This window comes from Falco biarmicus, chromosome 7 (genome assembly GCF_023638135.1).
Source record: "Falco biarmicus isolate bFalBia1 chromosome 7, bFalBia1.pri, whole genome shotgun sequence".
NCBI lineage: Eukaryota > Metazoa > Chordata > Aves > Falconiformes > Falconidae > Falco > Falco biarmicus.
In genome coordinates, this window is record NC_079294.1 from 19,358,731 (window position 1) to 19,376,118 (window position 17,388).

The 17,388-nt window shown below is 44.4% G+C and overlaps 1 protein-coding gene across 1 annotated transcript; it reads left to right on the top strand.

Annotated features, from left to right (window-relative positions):
* Window positions 1-1,209: 1,209 nt before the first annotated feature.
* Window positions 1,210-17,093, top strand: THBS1 (thrombospondin 1). The gene is made up of 22 exons (XM_056346960.1): window positions 1,210-1,394; window positions 1,529-1,623; window positions 2,327-2,904; window positions 3,464-3,539; window positions 3,791-3,987; window positions 4,211-4,336; window positions 5,858-5,951; window positions 6,280-6,453; window positions 6,829-7,005; window positions 7,320-7,493; window positions 7,678-7,805; window positions 7,923-8,075; window positions 8,594-8,812; window positions 9,383-9,490; window positions 9,867-10,026; window positions 10,427-10,545; window positions 12,226-12,460; window positions 12,825-13,052; window positions 13,191-13,462; window positions 13,893-13,990; window positions 14,102-14,241; window positions 14,740-17,093. Exons 2-22 carry the CDS (start codon window positions 1,554-1,556, stop codon window positions 14,745-14,747), a joined length of 3,534 nt encoding a protein of 1,177 aa, XP_056202935.1. The 5' UTR covers window positions 1,210-1,394; window positions 1,529-1,553; the 3' UTR covers window positions 14,748-17,093.
* The last annotated feature ends 295 nt before the right edge of the window (window positions 17,094-17,388 follow it).

Here is a 17,388-nt window from a genome sequence, read left to right on the forward strand (position 1 = left end):
CCTTCGCTGACACTCGGCTTTCCACAGGAGCACATGCCAAGCATACAAAGACCGGGGAATGCGGAGGAATTAACCATTTTTGGAATGCGATTACTTCAAAGCCGTTTCACACACTGAAGTTACTTTTGGTTATAGGAGAGTAGGACATGACGTAGGGAGCCTGCCTTTTTAACCCTTAAGAGCTTTCCTCTTACCTGAAATCCAGTTTATGGGGGAAATTCTTGGCTGAGGTAATGTTAGTCATTTTGTTCGCTAAAGAAACCCGCTACGGGAGACTCTCAGCTGCGGCAGCACAGCATTAGTCATTTCATTCCTGAAGTGAAGTCGTTAACCGAGGGTCATCCCCAGGCACTCCGCTCCAGTGACAAGGAGGAGTGGGAAGGGGAAGGCGCCGGGCTCCCCCGTTCCTCCGGCCAGCCATCCCCCCCGCCAGCGTTGCCCCCTTCCCCCACAGACGCGGCCCTCCCCGGGTGGGCAGGAGCAGCTGGGGAGAATCGGCCTTGCTCCCCCTCGTGCGCACCCGCCGCCCCGGGCGCTATGTACTGCGACCGGTGGGAGAGGTTTCTCATTAAGTGAATTAATGGCGCTCATTAAGTGACTCAGGACAGCCGGCATCGGCGGCGTTCAGGCACACCTCGCCCCCAGGTCCCGGCCGGGCCGCCGGTAGCCACCTGCGGCCGGGCGCGCCCCCTCAAGCGCTGCCCGGGAGCACGGCTGGCTGGCGGGCACAGCCGGCCCGGGGCACCCCTGCCCCTCGCCGCGGGGCTGAGGCCGGTGCGAGCGGCCGGGAGCCGAGGGGCCCGAGGGCAGGGCAGGGCTGGGACACCGGGCGGGTAGCGGGGCGGGCGCGGAGCGGTGGGGAACGGGTGCCAGCGGCGGTGTGCCGCAGGTCAGGGACGAGGGCGCCGACGGCCTCGCCGCGGCTCCCCGCTGCAGGCGGAGAAGGCGACGGGGGAGCCGGCGGCGTCGCGCCCGGCTCGGGCCCCGCAGCACCGGCCCCGTACAAGCTCGCGGGGCGCCCCCAAGTGGCGCGGCCGGGCGCGGAGCCGCCCAACGGGAGCGCCCGGCGGGGCGGGGCAGGGCGGCGGCGGCAGCCTCGTCCCCGCCCCCGGCCCCTGTGGAAAGTTGTCCCGGCCCCGCCGCCGCCCGGCGCCCGCCTCCCGCTTCCTGCCCCGCCGCCGCTGATTGGCCCGCCGCGCGCCCAGGAATGCGAGCCACCCTTTAAAGGCGCGCGCGGCGCCCAGCGCCCGCAGTGCCTCGGCAGCGCCGCTCACCGGGACCCGCCGCGCCGCCCGCCCTCACCGGCACGGCCGCGGGCTGCCTCGGGACGTTAGTCGCTGGTACGCAGAGGTGCGGGAGGCCGGTGCTGCCCGCCCGGACCGCTCTCCCCGGAGGTAAGTGCTGAAGCGGCCCCCGGAGGCGGGCAGGCTGCGCGGCGAGGAGAGGGCAGGTGCCCCCCGCCGCCCGTCCTCGGAGGCGCAGGGTGCGACGGCAGCGCGGTGACCTTCTTCCTTGTGCCTGTCCCCAGGCTGGCTCAGAGACAGACCTTTGCCATGGGGGCAACGACTGGCTTCCTCCTGCTCCTGCTGCTGCTCGGCGCCTCGGAGGCCAGGCGTGCCGCAGGTAAGGCCGGCTCGGGGCTGGTGCGCGGAGCCGTCGGGGACGGGGGGACGAGAGGGGGTCGCATTCTTGGTGTCTGTGTAAGCAGCTGAAGCTGTGCTCGGTGCTGAAGAGCTCCAGAGCTTTCAATGAACCAGAACTTTTTAACCTGTGCGTTAGCTGGCTGGGACAGGAAACTTTGGCGCAGAATTTGTGTAACCTTCAGGCAGAAGTGCAGAGCTGCCGCGACTGGAGCACGTAGCTCGTCCGTCTCCACGCTGAGTAGGGGCAAGGGGGGACGTGGGGTACGGACCAGCCGACGAAGACCACCGTCATGGTGTGATAGGGAAGCTGCTGCTGTGCTTGCTGTCACCCAGCTGGATGAAGAAAACTCGCTTTGCTGTATTCTAGCATGGGCATGTTGGTGTCTGGGCTTCTGCTGGCTGTTTCTGCTCAGCTACGGTCTAATGAGGTGCCGGAGCGGCCGCTACCTTTGTCAGTGGGTACCTGGCACTCCGGTGCTGACTGGCTCCTGTACGAGAATGTGCGTGTGCTGCTGCACAGCAGCTCCTGGTGGGGCTGCCGTACCACCAGAACTTCTGTCTGTGCTCTGGTGTGAGGTGTGTACCTCGTGTGATGTGCACCAAGAGCCAATATGTAATGGGAGGTACGCACCTACTCGGCATCTTGTCCCTTGCTCATGATGCCTGTTCTGATCTCTCTGCAGAGTCCAGGAGTGATGATAATAGTGTCTTTGATCTCTTTGAACTCATCGGCTTCATTCGGAAGGGAGCTGGGCGTCGGGCACCCGGGGTGTACCTGGTGAAGGGACCAGAATCCTCCAGCCCTGCTTACCGCATTGAAGATGCCAGTCGCATTCCTGCTGTCCCTGACTCCAAGTTCCAAGACTTATTAGATGCCATCCATGCTGAGAAGGGCTTCATCCTCCTGGCTACTCTCCGGCAAGCCAAGAAAAGTAGAGGCACGCTGCTGTCTGTGGAACAGAAAGATGGCTCTGGTCATGTCTTCAGCCTAGTATCAAATGGCAAGGCAGGCACCCTGGACCTGAGCCTTTCTGGTGATGGCAAGCAGCAGTTAGTGTCAGTAGAGGATGCCTTGCTAGCTACAGGACACTGGAAGAATATCACCCTGTTTGTGCAGGAAGACCGAGCTCAGCTCTACGTGGGATGTGAGAAAATGGAGAATGCTGAACTGGATATCCCCATCCAGAACATCTTCACTAGGGACCTGGCCAGCAGTGCCAGGCTCCGCATTGCCAAAGGGGGAGTCAATGACAACTTTCAGGTAAGACTTCCACTTGTGTTTTTTGCTTAGTATTTTCAGTCATCTGCCTTGAAGGTGTGTTAGCTACTCAACCAGCCTAAATAGCTGCAAAGCCACGGGTAACAAATAGGGATAAAGGGTTCTACCACTGACTAGTTTGTGTACACGTAATACGGGCCACTTCTAAATGTACTAAACATTAATAAAGGAGTTTGAAGGACGAAGCATTAGATTTGCAAGGATAGAACTTCCTGCAGCAATAAGAGGGTACTGAAGCTTCCAAGCAGGTAGCCGTAGCTTCATTGCTCAGCTATGTGAGATTAAGATAAATTCATGGGGCTTCTCCTTCTTGCCTGGGGAGTTGCCAGTCCTTGTTGTCAAGGCTGAGAATGTTAGGAAGCGGGGCTTGTTATCATTAAGAAGAAGAAAGCAACGTGTTTCACTTTGCCCATCTGTCTGTCATGAAATTACTCCTAATGATCTCGCATGACCTCAAGTGCCTACAAGCTCTCTTCAGGCAAGTTGTACTTCTTTCCCTTGCAGACACTGCAAGTAGCTGTAATTCTTCCTCTGTCCACAGGGACTGCTGCAGAATGTGCGGTTTGTGTTCGGAACAACTCTGGAAACTATCCTGAGAAACAAAGGCTGCTCCAGCTGTAAGTTTGCAATCTTCTGAATCCAATGGCCTCTGAAAAATAAGATTCCTCGTTACGTTAGAAAGACAAGTTGAAACAGAACTTGGAAGTATGCTGACATGCAAAGCCACGTTGCATAAGAAATAAGATTATATTTCTGCAGGCATCCTAATCTAATGAATCTGGTGGCAGCTGTTTTAGCAGGTGTTACCCTGGAATGATAAATGCACACGGTAAAAAATAAACTTAATTTATGTGTGTTTGTCTCTTAGCCACTAGTGCAATCATTACTTTGGACAACCCCATCAACGGTTCCAGCCCAGCTATCCGCACTAATTACATTGGCCACAAAACAAAGGACATCCAAGCAGTCTGTGGCTTTTCCTGTGATGAACTAACAAATATGTTTGTGGAACTGCAAGGGCTCCGGTCCATGGTAACAACGCTTCAAGACAGAGTTCGAAAAGTGGTGAGTTGGTTAAATTCATGGTACCTTTCATTAACTGGTACTTAGTGAATGAATTATAACCTGTCCTTTGAGAGCCTGAATAAAGGTAATAAAATCAAAATAATAAAATAATCAAAGTAATAACTTCATGACTTTTGTGAAATTGTGACATTGTGAAAAAGGGTGTTTTCTGTATTAACTTCTAGTATTTTTCTGCTTCTGTCACTTGCCTGCCCCTTCCAAGACTGAAGAAAATGAAATCATTGCCAAAGTGGTCCAGATCACTCCTGGAGTGTGCATTCATAATGGAATCTTGCACAAAAATAAAGAAGAGTGGACTATTGACAGCTGCACGGAATGTACCTGTCAGGTAAGATTCCTCATATTCATAAATCCTGTGTATATAAATTCATGAGTTGAAATTAACAGACACTTCTAAATCATGTTCTCTGTGTAGGATTCACTTTTTCTAACAGAACTAGGCATACTACAGTAGCCAGATAAACTGAGTAGTTATTTCATCCTACTAGATCTCTGATATAAATGCAACTTTCACAGTGTTACAACAGCCGTATCTCAGAAAATTATACAAAACATCACTCTGATACAGCTGTTAACACACTTTTAGTTCCTTAATTTGGGGAATACCTGTATTCTTTACATAAGTTCTCGAGTAAACTAAACATTGGTATCTACAGAAAAAATTTATAGTGTTGTCAACTCTGCTCCCTGGAATACTTTAGATCCACCTTCTGTCCTCAGTGAACCTCCTGCTGGCTTAGTAGGAAAAGACATTCTAGTGCTCGGTAAAGGCTCTTAACGTATTTGTGGGGCTTTTCTTTAACAAATGCTTCTAGCTGGGTCCTGTTAGTTGCTGCAGATTATATAGAACAGCAATCCCTTCCAGACTTTAGTTTAGCTGTTCAAATCTCAGGATCACCTAGCAAGATATTTGTGCTTTGTGTTCCACTCCTGTGGAATGTTGTAGAAGTACACCAAAACAGTAAGTTTCAAAGTTTCTTTAAATTTTTTTACTTGCTCCCTTTAAAATATACCTTCAGCAAAACCATCTTGAAGTACCAGTCTACCAAAGAGTGGGTTAATTAGCCTGCCACTGTTTAGAAACCAAAGGCTGAGTACTTGTACATGTGCAATGCAAGGCATCTCACAAAGTTCTGCATCTGGCTCTATAGGTCTCTACTTCTTCTGTCTTGTAGTCAGCAAATTATACTGTGACTTCCACAGTTACCTCTTTCCTACTAACCCTCTTACTCTGTTAGCTGTAATTGCCTTAATATAGTAATTTGCCTGGTGAGATTAAAATAGTAATCGTAAGAGCATTCTTCTGACTGAGCTGCTGTCTTCAAGAAGCAAAAAACTACAGGCTGCCCTTTAGCTCTCATTGAGATCGGAGGTGGGTGTTCTTACCCTGCCTGCTTGGCTTGAAGATCAAAGACCTCTAAGTATAAGTCACAGATTTCATTGCTCTTGAGCAGAGTCCACTAAACTCACTTTATCTTTACCATATAATCAGCTTAAATCCATATTAACTGAAAAGAAAGCTGGTTTTTCATTCTTGTTTCATTCCCTTGAAGTCTGACCTTATACTTTGAGTGATAGTCTGTTACTCTAGCCAGCATCTGGTAGCTACTCTGGATCAGCTTCTGTAAAACCAAAATACTTCTGCTCTTGACTGAAAATTAAGGGGTGAGAATGGGAATGAGATGAAGTTTGACTAAAAATACCTGGGACTACCCTTGGGATGTATATGGCTCTAAATACAGGCGTCTGCTTTAGATGTGCTGCAGAAAAGATCTCTTTATCACTTGACCAGACTCCAGACATGGTTTACATTCCATTTGCTTATTGTAGTTCTCACAATTCTCTATAGAACTCTGCCACTATATGCCGGAAAGTGTCCTGTCCTCTCATGCCTTGTTCCAATGCCACTGTGCCTGATGGAGAGTGCTGCCCCCGATGCTGGCGTAAGTACCTAATACCTTCACACTTCTATAGCAGTTGGCTTCATCTAGTGAGATGTGTGCTGCCCTAAAGTGTGCCACAACTGGATATAGCCTTGCACCGCTGGAGTAAGATTAGCCTGATGCTTCCCTGAGGTTAATCATCTAGGCGATGCACATGAGCATTGAAACATTTGAGTTCATGGCCTTTATCTCGTACAAAAAAGGAAGATGTGTCTGGCTTTTGAGGATAGTTGTCTTTGCGTGTGTGTGTATGGAAAGAGGTGTGGGAGGAAAGACTATGGAAGAACACATTCCTGGAGTCTTATTCAGAGCTGTATCCCCTCTGCAGCTAGCGATTATGCAGATGATGGATGGTCTCCTTGGTCTGAATGGACTTCATGTTCTGTGACCTGTGGAAATGGGATTCAGCAGAGAGGACGATCCTGTGACAGCCTCAATAACCGCTGTGAAGGGTCTTCTGTACAGACTCGGACTTGCCACCTTCAGGAATGTGATAAGAGATGTAAGTACTTAATCTAATCACACCAAGACAGGCTGCTTCTATTGGCTTAACGTTAACAGCAGAGATAGCAATGTAGCTCCGTCACTGGGACGGAGCATTGCCTTCTAGTTCTAAGGGCTTATATTAATTGGGTAAAGGGGAACAGATAGTTAATGCGGTAAATAAGCATGTTTGGGTACTGCTCCCAGGACAGATTGAGGCCAGTTAAGGTATGCGGTGTCTTTAGTGACAAAACAACCATCTGTGATGGTGCTGAGGCCATCCAATATATATGGAGTCTTTGGTACAGTTCTAGTACTGGCTATGTCCTAGGTGCTGCACAGCTGAAGTGTGTTCTTCAGAAACTCATTAATAACAGACATCTCTCCCCTTTAGTTAAACAGGATGGTGGCTGGAGTCACTGGTCACCATGGTCGTCATGTTCTGTCACTTGTGGCACGGGCATCATCACTAGAATTCGTCTCTGCAACTCTCCAGTACCACAGCTGAATGGCAAACCTTGTGAGGGTGAGGCAAGAGAAAACAAATCCTGCCAGAAAGATCCTTGCCCAAGTAAGTATGTCCAGGTGGTAACTACTGTTCAGTAGCTTAAACTGTGAACTTTGTGAGTAGTTGCTATATAATCTAGTTCTAGTAGTAACCTCTCTTTAAACTTAGAGGTGGGCTAGGTAAAACATCACAGGTTAGCTTCAGATGAAACTAAACTGTTTTCTATGGCTCTTCCATGGAGTCCATTAATTCTGTCACTTATGGCTGAACAATGCCTAAAGTGTTATCACTATGAAAGTAATCGTCTATGTTGGGTAGAAACTAGCTGTACCACTGAACTTAAAACTACACATCTTCTAACTTCTGATTTCCTTTAGTTAATGGCAACTGGGGACCGTGGTCTCCATGGGATGCTTGCACAGTGACATGTGGAGGAGGACTTCAAAAACGTAGCCGTCTCTGCAATAATCCTGAGCCTCAGTATGGTGGCAAGACTTGTGTAGGTGAAGCCAGAGGGACTCAGGTCTGCAACAAACAGGACTGTCCAATTGGTGAGTATCCATTTTTTGCATGAACTTCTAAAGGTTGTGGACAATCTTGAAGACACTAGTTAAATTTGACATAACCCTGTGAAACACGAGTACTAGAATTTTAAACCAGCACATTGGCCAAATACAGTAGTGTAGTAGCATGGTGAGCATCCCTCGTCTTAACACTTTCTTGTTTGTTTCTCAGATGGGTGTCTGTCTAATCCCTGCTTTGCGGGCACAACATGTACCAGCTCCCCTGATGGTTCCTGGAAGTGTGGCGCTTGTCCTGCTGGCTACCATGGTGATGGTGTCCACTGCCAAGATATTGATGAGGTAAGAGAACTAGTTTCGCTCTTAAAAGCGAGTGAAAGGAAATGGGAAGGGAGAATAAAACGAGTTTTTTTTATAATGCTAACTGTTGTTCTCCTATATCTCAAACTTGTATTTCAGTGTAAAGAGGTTCCTGATGCCTGCTTTGTCTTCAATGGAGTCCATAGGTGTGAGAATACTGAACCTGGGTACAACTGTCTGCCTTGTCCACCACGTTTCACTGGGACTCAGCCATTTGGTCGCAGTGTTGAGGATGCTATGGCTAACAAACAGGTATCATCAACTTGAGAACTGTTCTGGGTTATGGAATCTCACAAAGTTTCTAAACAACAGAAAGCACCTATGCATTTCAGGGAAGAAAGACTTGGGACAGTTATTAAAACACCATCTTCTCTGGTTAAGAACAGGAGGAGTATTAAGCAGTTTTTATTGGAGTTCAAAAAGAGTTTTAAGAATTGTTGCCTTTCCCAGCCATGGAAGGTTCAGGTGTTATATGTTAATTTTAGGACAGGAACTTAATCAGTATTCACTTACGATACAACAATATGTGCCTTAGATATTTCAGTACTTGGTTCCATTTGAAAATGAATAAGGTTTGAACAAGAAAAATAATTGGTAATAAGACTGCTGCTGGAGTTGGAGAGTGGAAGTAATGTATAGGGCTTTTTTTTCCTGAATGAGGGATCTCTGATCAAAACAAGCATGTATTCCCCATGTTTTACTTGAGTCTGTGGAAAAATGAGGGATAAAAAGATGTTTCTATAGGATTTAACTTCTGTGTGGTCTTCTAGGTCTGCAAACCACGTAATCCATGCACAGATGGAACACATGACTGCAACAAGAATGCCAAATGTAATTACCTTGGCCACTTCAGTGACCCCATGTATCGCTGTGAATGTAAACCAGGCTATGCTGGCAATGGCATAATCTGTGGAGAAGACACTGACTTGGATGGATGGCCAAATGAGAACCTTGTTTGTGTTGCTAATGCTACTTACCACTGTAAAAAAGTAAGCTTATCTTGTTTTCCTATCTACTGTTAAAACAGCCTACGTGAGAAATAAACAAAGTATCTTTAGGTTTGAGGTATAAAGTAAGTCTCTTCAGTTAGAGCTATTAAACTCTGCAAATAAAACCGGTAAAATACCCCTTTGTGTCAGGGTACTATTGTCGAGGTATTGCTAGGTAGCTCGTGCTCTTTCTTTAGATACCCCTACAATAGGGGTCGGGGCAGAAAGCCTCACAATTTATATATGCTCATTACAAATCTTCTCAGAAGACTCTAGTTTAGACTATACCCATATTAGCTTTCCCCTGACAGATGTAAATCTCCAGGGGAAGAAAAGAGGGTAAGTCTCGAAAGCAGCCTAGTCTTTGTTTTAAAAATGACTTCAACTATGGCTTTCTAAGAATTATCCTCACAGCAATGACTAGCTAAAATTGATAGTTACAGTAAGATGACATTTACCTGATCAAGGCATTATGATTTTTGCCTTTAGTTTACTCCTAATTTTACCTGCTAAAATCCCTATTGTAATCGTACCAGGAATAAACACATCTGTGTATTTTCTCCTTTCTAGGATAACTGTCCTAATCTGCCCAACTCTGGGCAGGAAGACTATGATAAGGATGGGATTGGTGATGCCTGTGACAATGATGATGACGATGATGGCATTCCTGATGATCGGGTAAGACCACACAAACAGCTTTCGAGAACGTAGCTCTCCCACTCCCCTTTCTAAGGCTAGGGTCTAGCCTCTGACCTTAATCTTGAGAGGGCCATAGGATAGCTGTTAGTGCCAGCAGTCTCCTAGAAACCATAAATATGCATAACTGTGTGCAGACAAACTTTCTGCAGCTGGTTGAGCTTTGGGAGTGAAGCTTCATCTTTATTCAGCCATTCCTGCACTTGTGCAAGCCACAGGGTGTCTTGAGATGGAAGCATTTCAACTTTAACTGTTTCCCTGCCTTTCATTTCTCCTTTCGTGTAGCAGCACAAGCATAGACAGAGTCCATTAAGCTGTAATTTGACTCTCTTTAAAGCCTGACTTCTTGATTTTGCAGGACAACTGTCCATTCATCTACAACCCACAACAGTATGATTATGACAGGGATGATGTTGGTGACCGCTGTGATAACTGCCCTTACAATCACAACCCTGATCAAACTGACACTGATAACAATGGAGAAGGAGATGCTTGTGCAGTGGATATTGATGGAGATGGTAGGTGACCTCTAATCACTCATTTTAAATGGTTTTCCAACCACAAATTGATCAAATGTACCCAATATACCATTGATTTCCTACCAGAATTTCATCCCTGAACACATAAAAGTTGTCCTCTGGTGGTCTCGGTACATAAACTACTTGAAGTAATAGTTTGAGCTAACGGAAATTTGCTTTGAATTCAACTGTGCCAAAATGTGTGTATTTCTAGCTCTACTCTCACAGGCAGTAGGGACAGAAGTGTGGCATAGCTACTAATGAGTCAAGTTTCAAAGCTTTCAAATGCTGCTCAAAATGCTTTCAAAAACGTATCGGGAAGTATGTGGTAGCTTTATACAGTCCTCTTGCAGCATTTAGATGCCTGACTTTTATTAATCAACTCTCTTTAATTTTGCAGGGGTCCTTAATGAAAGGGACAACTGCCAATATGTCTACAATGTAGACCAGAGGGATACAGACTTAGATGGCATTGGAGATCAGTGTGATAACTGTCCACTGGAACACAACCCTGACCAGGTGGGGGATTTGGTTTTTATAATACTAGTCTTCTATCTATATAAAACATAGTATGTTGTGTATTGTAGAAGATGTTTGAATAACAAGTTACAGCTTAAACTTGACTTGGAAGATCAATAAGAATGATTTGTGACAAACGGTGCCTTTACCAAATAACATGCCCTCAGAGTTCAAAGAGCTGATAGATATTTTATGAAAAGTAACTCTAATGAAGATCTGTGAGACTACTGTGTGTACTTGTCTCCTAAACATTTTTTGGGTTGGTTGGTTGTCAAGATCCTCATAGTGAGGATATGAGATTCCTGGGACCATTGTCTGAAACCTAGGTAGGTACGAACCTACCCTCCTCAGAGCCTATAGTGCTGTGTTTGCTTAAATTAAAGAATGACTTTGTCTTTGTCCGTAAGTTCAAAACAGCTGCATTTCAAAAGATGACTCTTCTAGTAGTTAGCTGAAGGCAGTGCAGGTTGCTTTCCTCTAAGGAAAAGATACATTCTGACACTTTTTATGACTACCCTTTTAATAAAAGTTTAGGGGGGTCCATGCTCTCGCACAACTTGCTAGTTAAAAAACAACAACAAAAAGAAACCGCATTTGAAGGCAGAAGTAGATAAAGCCTGTGCCATCCTGTCAAGTACAAGGCTGTAAGTTTAATAATTCATGGTTATAACTGGAATGTTTGAAGGGTTAGAAAAGCTGTTGCAGATCAGTGGAACCTAGTGTATTATGGTCATGTAGCCTAAAATCAGTGTTACTTAAAGGATTTAAACAAATAGTACAAGATTTCTTGGTCTTCATAATTTGCTTTGCTTCCCCACTTCAGTGGAAACTGCCTGAAGATCCTTTCAGGCAACGTTTCTCCTAACGCTTTGAAATCTTAGTATAGGACTCTAATGTTGGTTTTGAACACTTTGCTTCTAGAGCTTGATTGGAAGAGATACTAGATTTCAAATGGCAGAATTGGTAGCTATTGAAACTGTGTGGTATGCCTTCCGTTTGCACCAACACCAGGGTCATCCACCACTGCGCTGACAAGACTGCTAGACTAAACCTTGAGGCAGCCTCAGGGAAGACTGGATTGTTTTAATTATTTCATAAGCTGACTAAGCAAATGACTGGCTAAAATATGTAATCAGCAAGGACAGCAGTTCATGCAGTCTTTGACCACTAAGGGAATAATTGTCTTGTGTGATCAGTCACAGGCATGAAGAGCATTGTAGGCTTTTTTGATGAAGAAAATTATATGGTGTGGAAGCTGTAAAAACCGAGACTTGGTAGTCTATATTTTAATGTTATAGTTTCTACTGGCTAGATATGCAGTAGTCCTTGCCTTATCTGGCCCTTGGAACCAGGGAGCTGCTAGAGGAGGTGGAAGGTAGAGTACCCTGTGTCTAGTATGGTAGACTAGTGACAGAAGAATCATGTGGCAGAAGGGAGGAGAAGCTACTGACCACACTGCTTTCGTGTATTCACACTAAAACCAGGGCAATGCTAAAGCAGCCCAAAAGCAATTGGCACAGGCAGCTTTAAGTAAGCATGTGTTAATCCTAATACCTCACTACATCCACCTCTGCTCTTGCTAAAGCAAGCAGAAAGCCCAATTAATTCTAGCAATTAAGAATGTCTTCAAAAGCCACTTAAAAAGCTAAAATAGGATTTTTTTTTTTCCACCTTCCTTAGGAAGACACTGATTCTGACCGCATAGGTGATCAGTGTGACAACAACCAGGACATAGATGAAGATGGCCATCAAAATAATCTTGATAACTGCCCCTATGTGCCCAATGCCAACCAAGCTGACCATGACAAGGATGGAAAAGGTGACGCCTGTGACCATGATGATGACAACGATGGTATCCCTGATGACAAAGATAACTGCAGATTGGTTGCCAACCCAGATCAAGCTGATTCTGATGGTAAGATGGCCAGTATCATAGTGACATTTTAAGAGCAACTTCTAATAGTTTGATACTGTCTTCCACACTGTTTAGGATTGGACAAAACTTTGAAGTAACAAAGATAGAATGTCTGTACTGTTGTTATAGTGCACCTCAAGAGTAGCAAGCAGTGGAAAACGACCGTGTATCCAACTTAGGAATAAGTTGCTATCAGGCTGGAGTGAAAGGGCATTTATACAGTAGCAGCTGTGGCTTCTGTAGTGGGTCTGCTAGCAGTACCTGAGCAGTTAGAGATCTGCAATTAAGATTTAAACTCAAAGTTGTAAGACTCAGAAGCAAACAACAATGATGATGTAATGGTGAAATTACGTGTGTCCTTCAGGTGATGGACGTGGAGATGCTTGCAAAGATGACTTTGACCAGGACAGCGTGCCAGACATTGATGATATCTGCCCTGAAAATGTGGACATTAGTGAGACTGATTTCCGAAGATTTCAGATGATTCCCTTGGATCCCAAAGGAACATCCCAAAACGATCCAAACTGGGTTGTTCGTCACCAGGGTAAAGAACTGGTTCAGACAGTCAACTGTGACCCTGGCCTTGCAGTCGGTAAGGTGAAAATCACACTGTTTGGGGGGTTTTCGGTTGGGGGCAGGGGGACAAAGAGAACATGGGAAACCATTAAGAAGCTGTTTAAGAACTGTAAAAGAGCAGCGCCTAAAACTTTCTCCTCTAATGCCCCTGTAGGTTTTGATGAATTCAATGCTGTGGACTTCAGTGGCACCTTCTTCATCAATACAGAAAGGGATGACGACTATGCTGGCTTTGTATTTGGCTACCAATCTAGCAGTCGTTTCTACGTTGTCATGTGGAAGCAGATCACCCAATCTTACTGGGACTCCACACCAACCAAAGCTCAAGGTTACTCGGGTCTCTCCATCAAAGTTGTGAATTCCACCACCGGTCCAGGAGAACACCTTCGTAATGCTCTGTGGCACACAGGAAACACACCTGGCCAGGTAAGAGTGGCGCTTTGATAACCTGCTCTTCTGCGTTGTGAGGCAGGCTGTTCTTTCAGCAAGTTAGATGCTTACAAGGGGGTCTGTACATACTGATCAGAATGGTGTAGTCTTGACAAAGTTTTATACAATATTTTGCATGACTGCGAATAATTACAAAGTTATTGTTCTAACAGGACTGCATGCTTCAGACAGGCTTTCCAGCAGCAGCGAGTCAATTCTTTCTGGAATTGTGGAGTAGTGTCCTACTTACTTATTTAAAAGTAAATTTAAATGCAGTTGATTTCAAGACCCTATTACAGAGCCTAATGAGTTATTTAAGCCTTTACTAATCATGATGATGACCACCAAGACACTTCCATGTCAAAATAATGGCTATGTTGTCTCAGGCCTTCAGTTGATGGGGGGAAAAAAAAATATTCTTTCACAGGTGAGAACCTTGTGGCATGACCCTCGTCACATAGGCTGGAAAGACTTCACTGCATACAGATGGCGTCTTAGCCATAGACCAAAGACTGGTTACATCAGGTGAGCATCATCCTCTTATCTTCAGTAATTATAACAAGAAAAGTAGGTGTCTGTAAAGATGAACCGAAGACAAAGCTTGCTGAAGATGGCTGACCTGTTGTTTCTTTGTAGGGTTGTAATGTATGAAGGGAAGAAAATCATGGCAGACTCGGGACCAATCTATGATAAAACCTATGCTGGCGGTCGGCTAGGATTATTTGTCTTCTCCCAAGAAATGGTGTTTTTCTCAGATCTTAAATATGAATGCAGAGGTAAGGAAAGTCTCGGTTTAAGAGATGCTACCTAAGTTAGTTGGTTTAAGAAAGCTGTTCTCAAGAAAAATAGTACAGATCAAGAAACATGAGCTAAGAGGGAAAGTGAGTCATGAAAGACCATGGGTAAATCTCAAGTTCTGAAGGCAGAAACAGGACATCTTGATACAATCTTCACAGTTAAAATCTTAAATATATGAAATCTAAGCATATTTCTATCCTGTTACTTCAAAGTATCAGAAATACCTGTTAAGGTCCAGATACGAAATGATCTTGATTCTCCTCTAAAATGCCGACTAGAATAAATCAATAGAGCTGACTGTCCAGTGTGAAAATATAAAAAACTGACTTCAGCAAGCAAGAGGGTAGTGTCTGACATGCAAAAAACCCTGATTTGCTCAAAAGCAAAGTCATAAATATCTCTAGGGATTACTGTCTTTAAGATAATCGTGCATAACACACAAATACTTCAATATCTTATTTTTTTTCTTTTCACAGATCCATAATCACAAGATTATTGGATCCAGAGACTATTTAAAAATGCTGGTATTGCACCTTCTGAAACGTTTAGCCTTACAAATCCTGGGACCATTGTATTATTCCTTCCTTTCTTCTTTCTGCATAAAAGTGGACTCGAAACACATGACCTGCCTCAAGAGAATGCTTTTGAGAGAATGAAAGTGAGAACGTGCTTGGTATCTGACCTCTGCTGAAGTGGAAGGAAACAAATGTGTCTTGCAAATGAGAATTGTCTTCACTGAACAAGCACACTTCTTTCAGTAGGAAAGACACTTGTTTGCTGTTTATCACAGTGCAGTGTCACTGCCTCTCTAACTGGAGGTCCCATGGAGTAGCATTTTGTAAAAAGAACATCTTTGGATGTGCTGTGGACTACTTAAACTGAAGACCTTTCATTGTGTGGGGAAAAGGGGTTTTGGGTGGGAGGGTGAACTCTTTAAGTCTTGTCTTTATGGGGAGAGGAATTTATTAATGAGGGCTGTGCTACCTTGGTTTACATCAGTTGGAGAAATTATTGTTTTATATGACTTATCTTTCACGTGAAAACGCAGCCTTTTATTCTATTTGTGGTGAGCTAGATCAGTTGCTCTATTACACAGGACAAAACAGATATCCTAAAACTGACTTCCGTGGTGGGAGGGAGAAAGAGGATAAAAACTGGCACACTGGATCACATCAGCTTTGCGAAAACCATGAGTTACAATTAGATACTGTTTTTTCCTGATTAGATGCAGATCTTTCTTACCTTTTAAATGTTTTCTTTCAGACATGATGCCAGAAAGCACTGCCATCTCAGCTAGCACTATGCTGTCCTTCAGGAAACCAGCATGTGCATCACTTTTTATGGTTAAAAAGGCACAAAAATAATAGTAATGAAAAACATTCCTTTTCTACATGCCACAGATGCTTTAAACCCCTTCCTTCTTTGGAGGGGATGGAAAGGGGCCTGTAGATAAAATACTGAAATTGTAAAATATTTATTTTTTGCCTATCCTTGATGTTATAATGACTGAGGGATTATTGATTAAAACAATAAGAAATGCGTCAAGACTATCCACCTAATCATTGTTACAAGTCTTAATGACTGTAAGATTGTAAATATAGATTATTTATTAAGTCTGTTCTATATAGAAACTAGAGGGGGTTTAGTTGAGAAAAAAATCTTGTCTGGAGCAGATAGTGGTGATGTGTTGGTTACAAAGAGCAATTTTCCCATAAAGGCTTTGAGGTGCAGGGAGAAGCGGCGGGGTGGGGAATGGGATGTTTGTTTTTCTCAGTCTGAGCTCGGTGTTGGCTTTTCCTTTCTTTGTGCAAGGCAGTTGGTAGCCTGGCAGGCAGCTGTCCTGCAGTGCTAAAATTGCATCCCTTTAGACCATAGAAGTTCCCATCTCATCCATAGTGCTAGAGATGAGGGAATGCCATTTACCATCTTGGCGGTTATTTAGTGCTGTGAAATGTCTGCAGTGCTTGACCGCTGGTCAGTGGGCCTGACACAAAACCAGGAGATTGCAGAGAGGCACAATGACCACAATCTGTAACCATTCAAACCAGCTATTTGTGCCACTGCACACTAATTATTGTTAACTAGTGATGCGCAGCTACAGAAGAAGGAATTCTTCATGGACTAGAGAGAATTTCAGGAGCTCCTTGCAAAAAGAGAGAGAGGGCTTGCTGTACAAGAAAAGACTGTTTTCCCCAACAGAAGGGGCAGCATCCTTATACCTATAATATTTCCTTGTCCTTTCAAAAAAGGAAAAGAAATGAACACAGTGAAAGTTTTACGTACAAATATTACCTCATTGTTGTGTGACTGAGAAAAACCTTTGGATTAAGCAGAGTTCAAATGTCTAACACTTTAAAGCTACTGTAGTACTAAAAAGTTAATGCTGTACATAGTCAAAACTTCTTTGCAGATGTATTCCCAGTAAGGAAATGGCATTGGAAAAAAGAAAAAATGTCAAATACAATTTCTAATGTTGTGTTATATGTTTTCTTGTCATCTTGTATACCATTGCTTGTATTTTTATAAATTATTTTTCTCATTGCCATTGTAATAGTTAATCACATAATGGTGTAGATATGCTATTTAAATAATTTATCATGAAATGCTACCTGTAGAGTTAGTATTTCTATTTTTATAAAATGTTTGCACACTGAACTGAAGATTTTTTTTTGCTTCCCTCCTCCTGATGTTTTTGCTAGCATCATTTTCTAAGAACATGCTTTTTTGTAAACATTTTTAACCATTTTTCCATTTTAAAGTTGTGTAAGTTGTACAATAAAGCTCCTTTTACATACAAAGAACAATAAACCAACAAGAACACTTATATTTACACATTTGTGCTCTAGTTTTATTCATGTGGTGTAACACTTTGGTATTGCTGATATAATCTTCATTTCAAATTTGCTTTGAAGCAAAACATGTCTGTACTCTTTACATTAAAACTAAGCTAAGGAGCTGTACCTCAGCTTTCACCCTGGCTGCTAACAGGCTGCAGCTGGATGGCACGGACAGCTGGTAAATTCAATACTGGAGGCCCAGCCATGCTGCCCTTAATACAGCCACGGGCAAAATACTCTTGAGGGATTTCAGTTATTCCCCAGCCAGGCTCAGCCCCTATTTCTTTC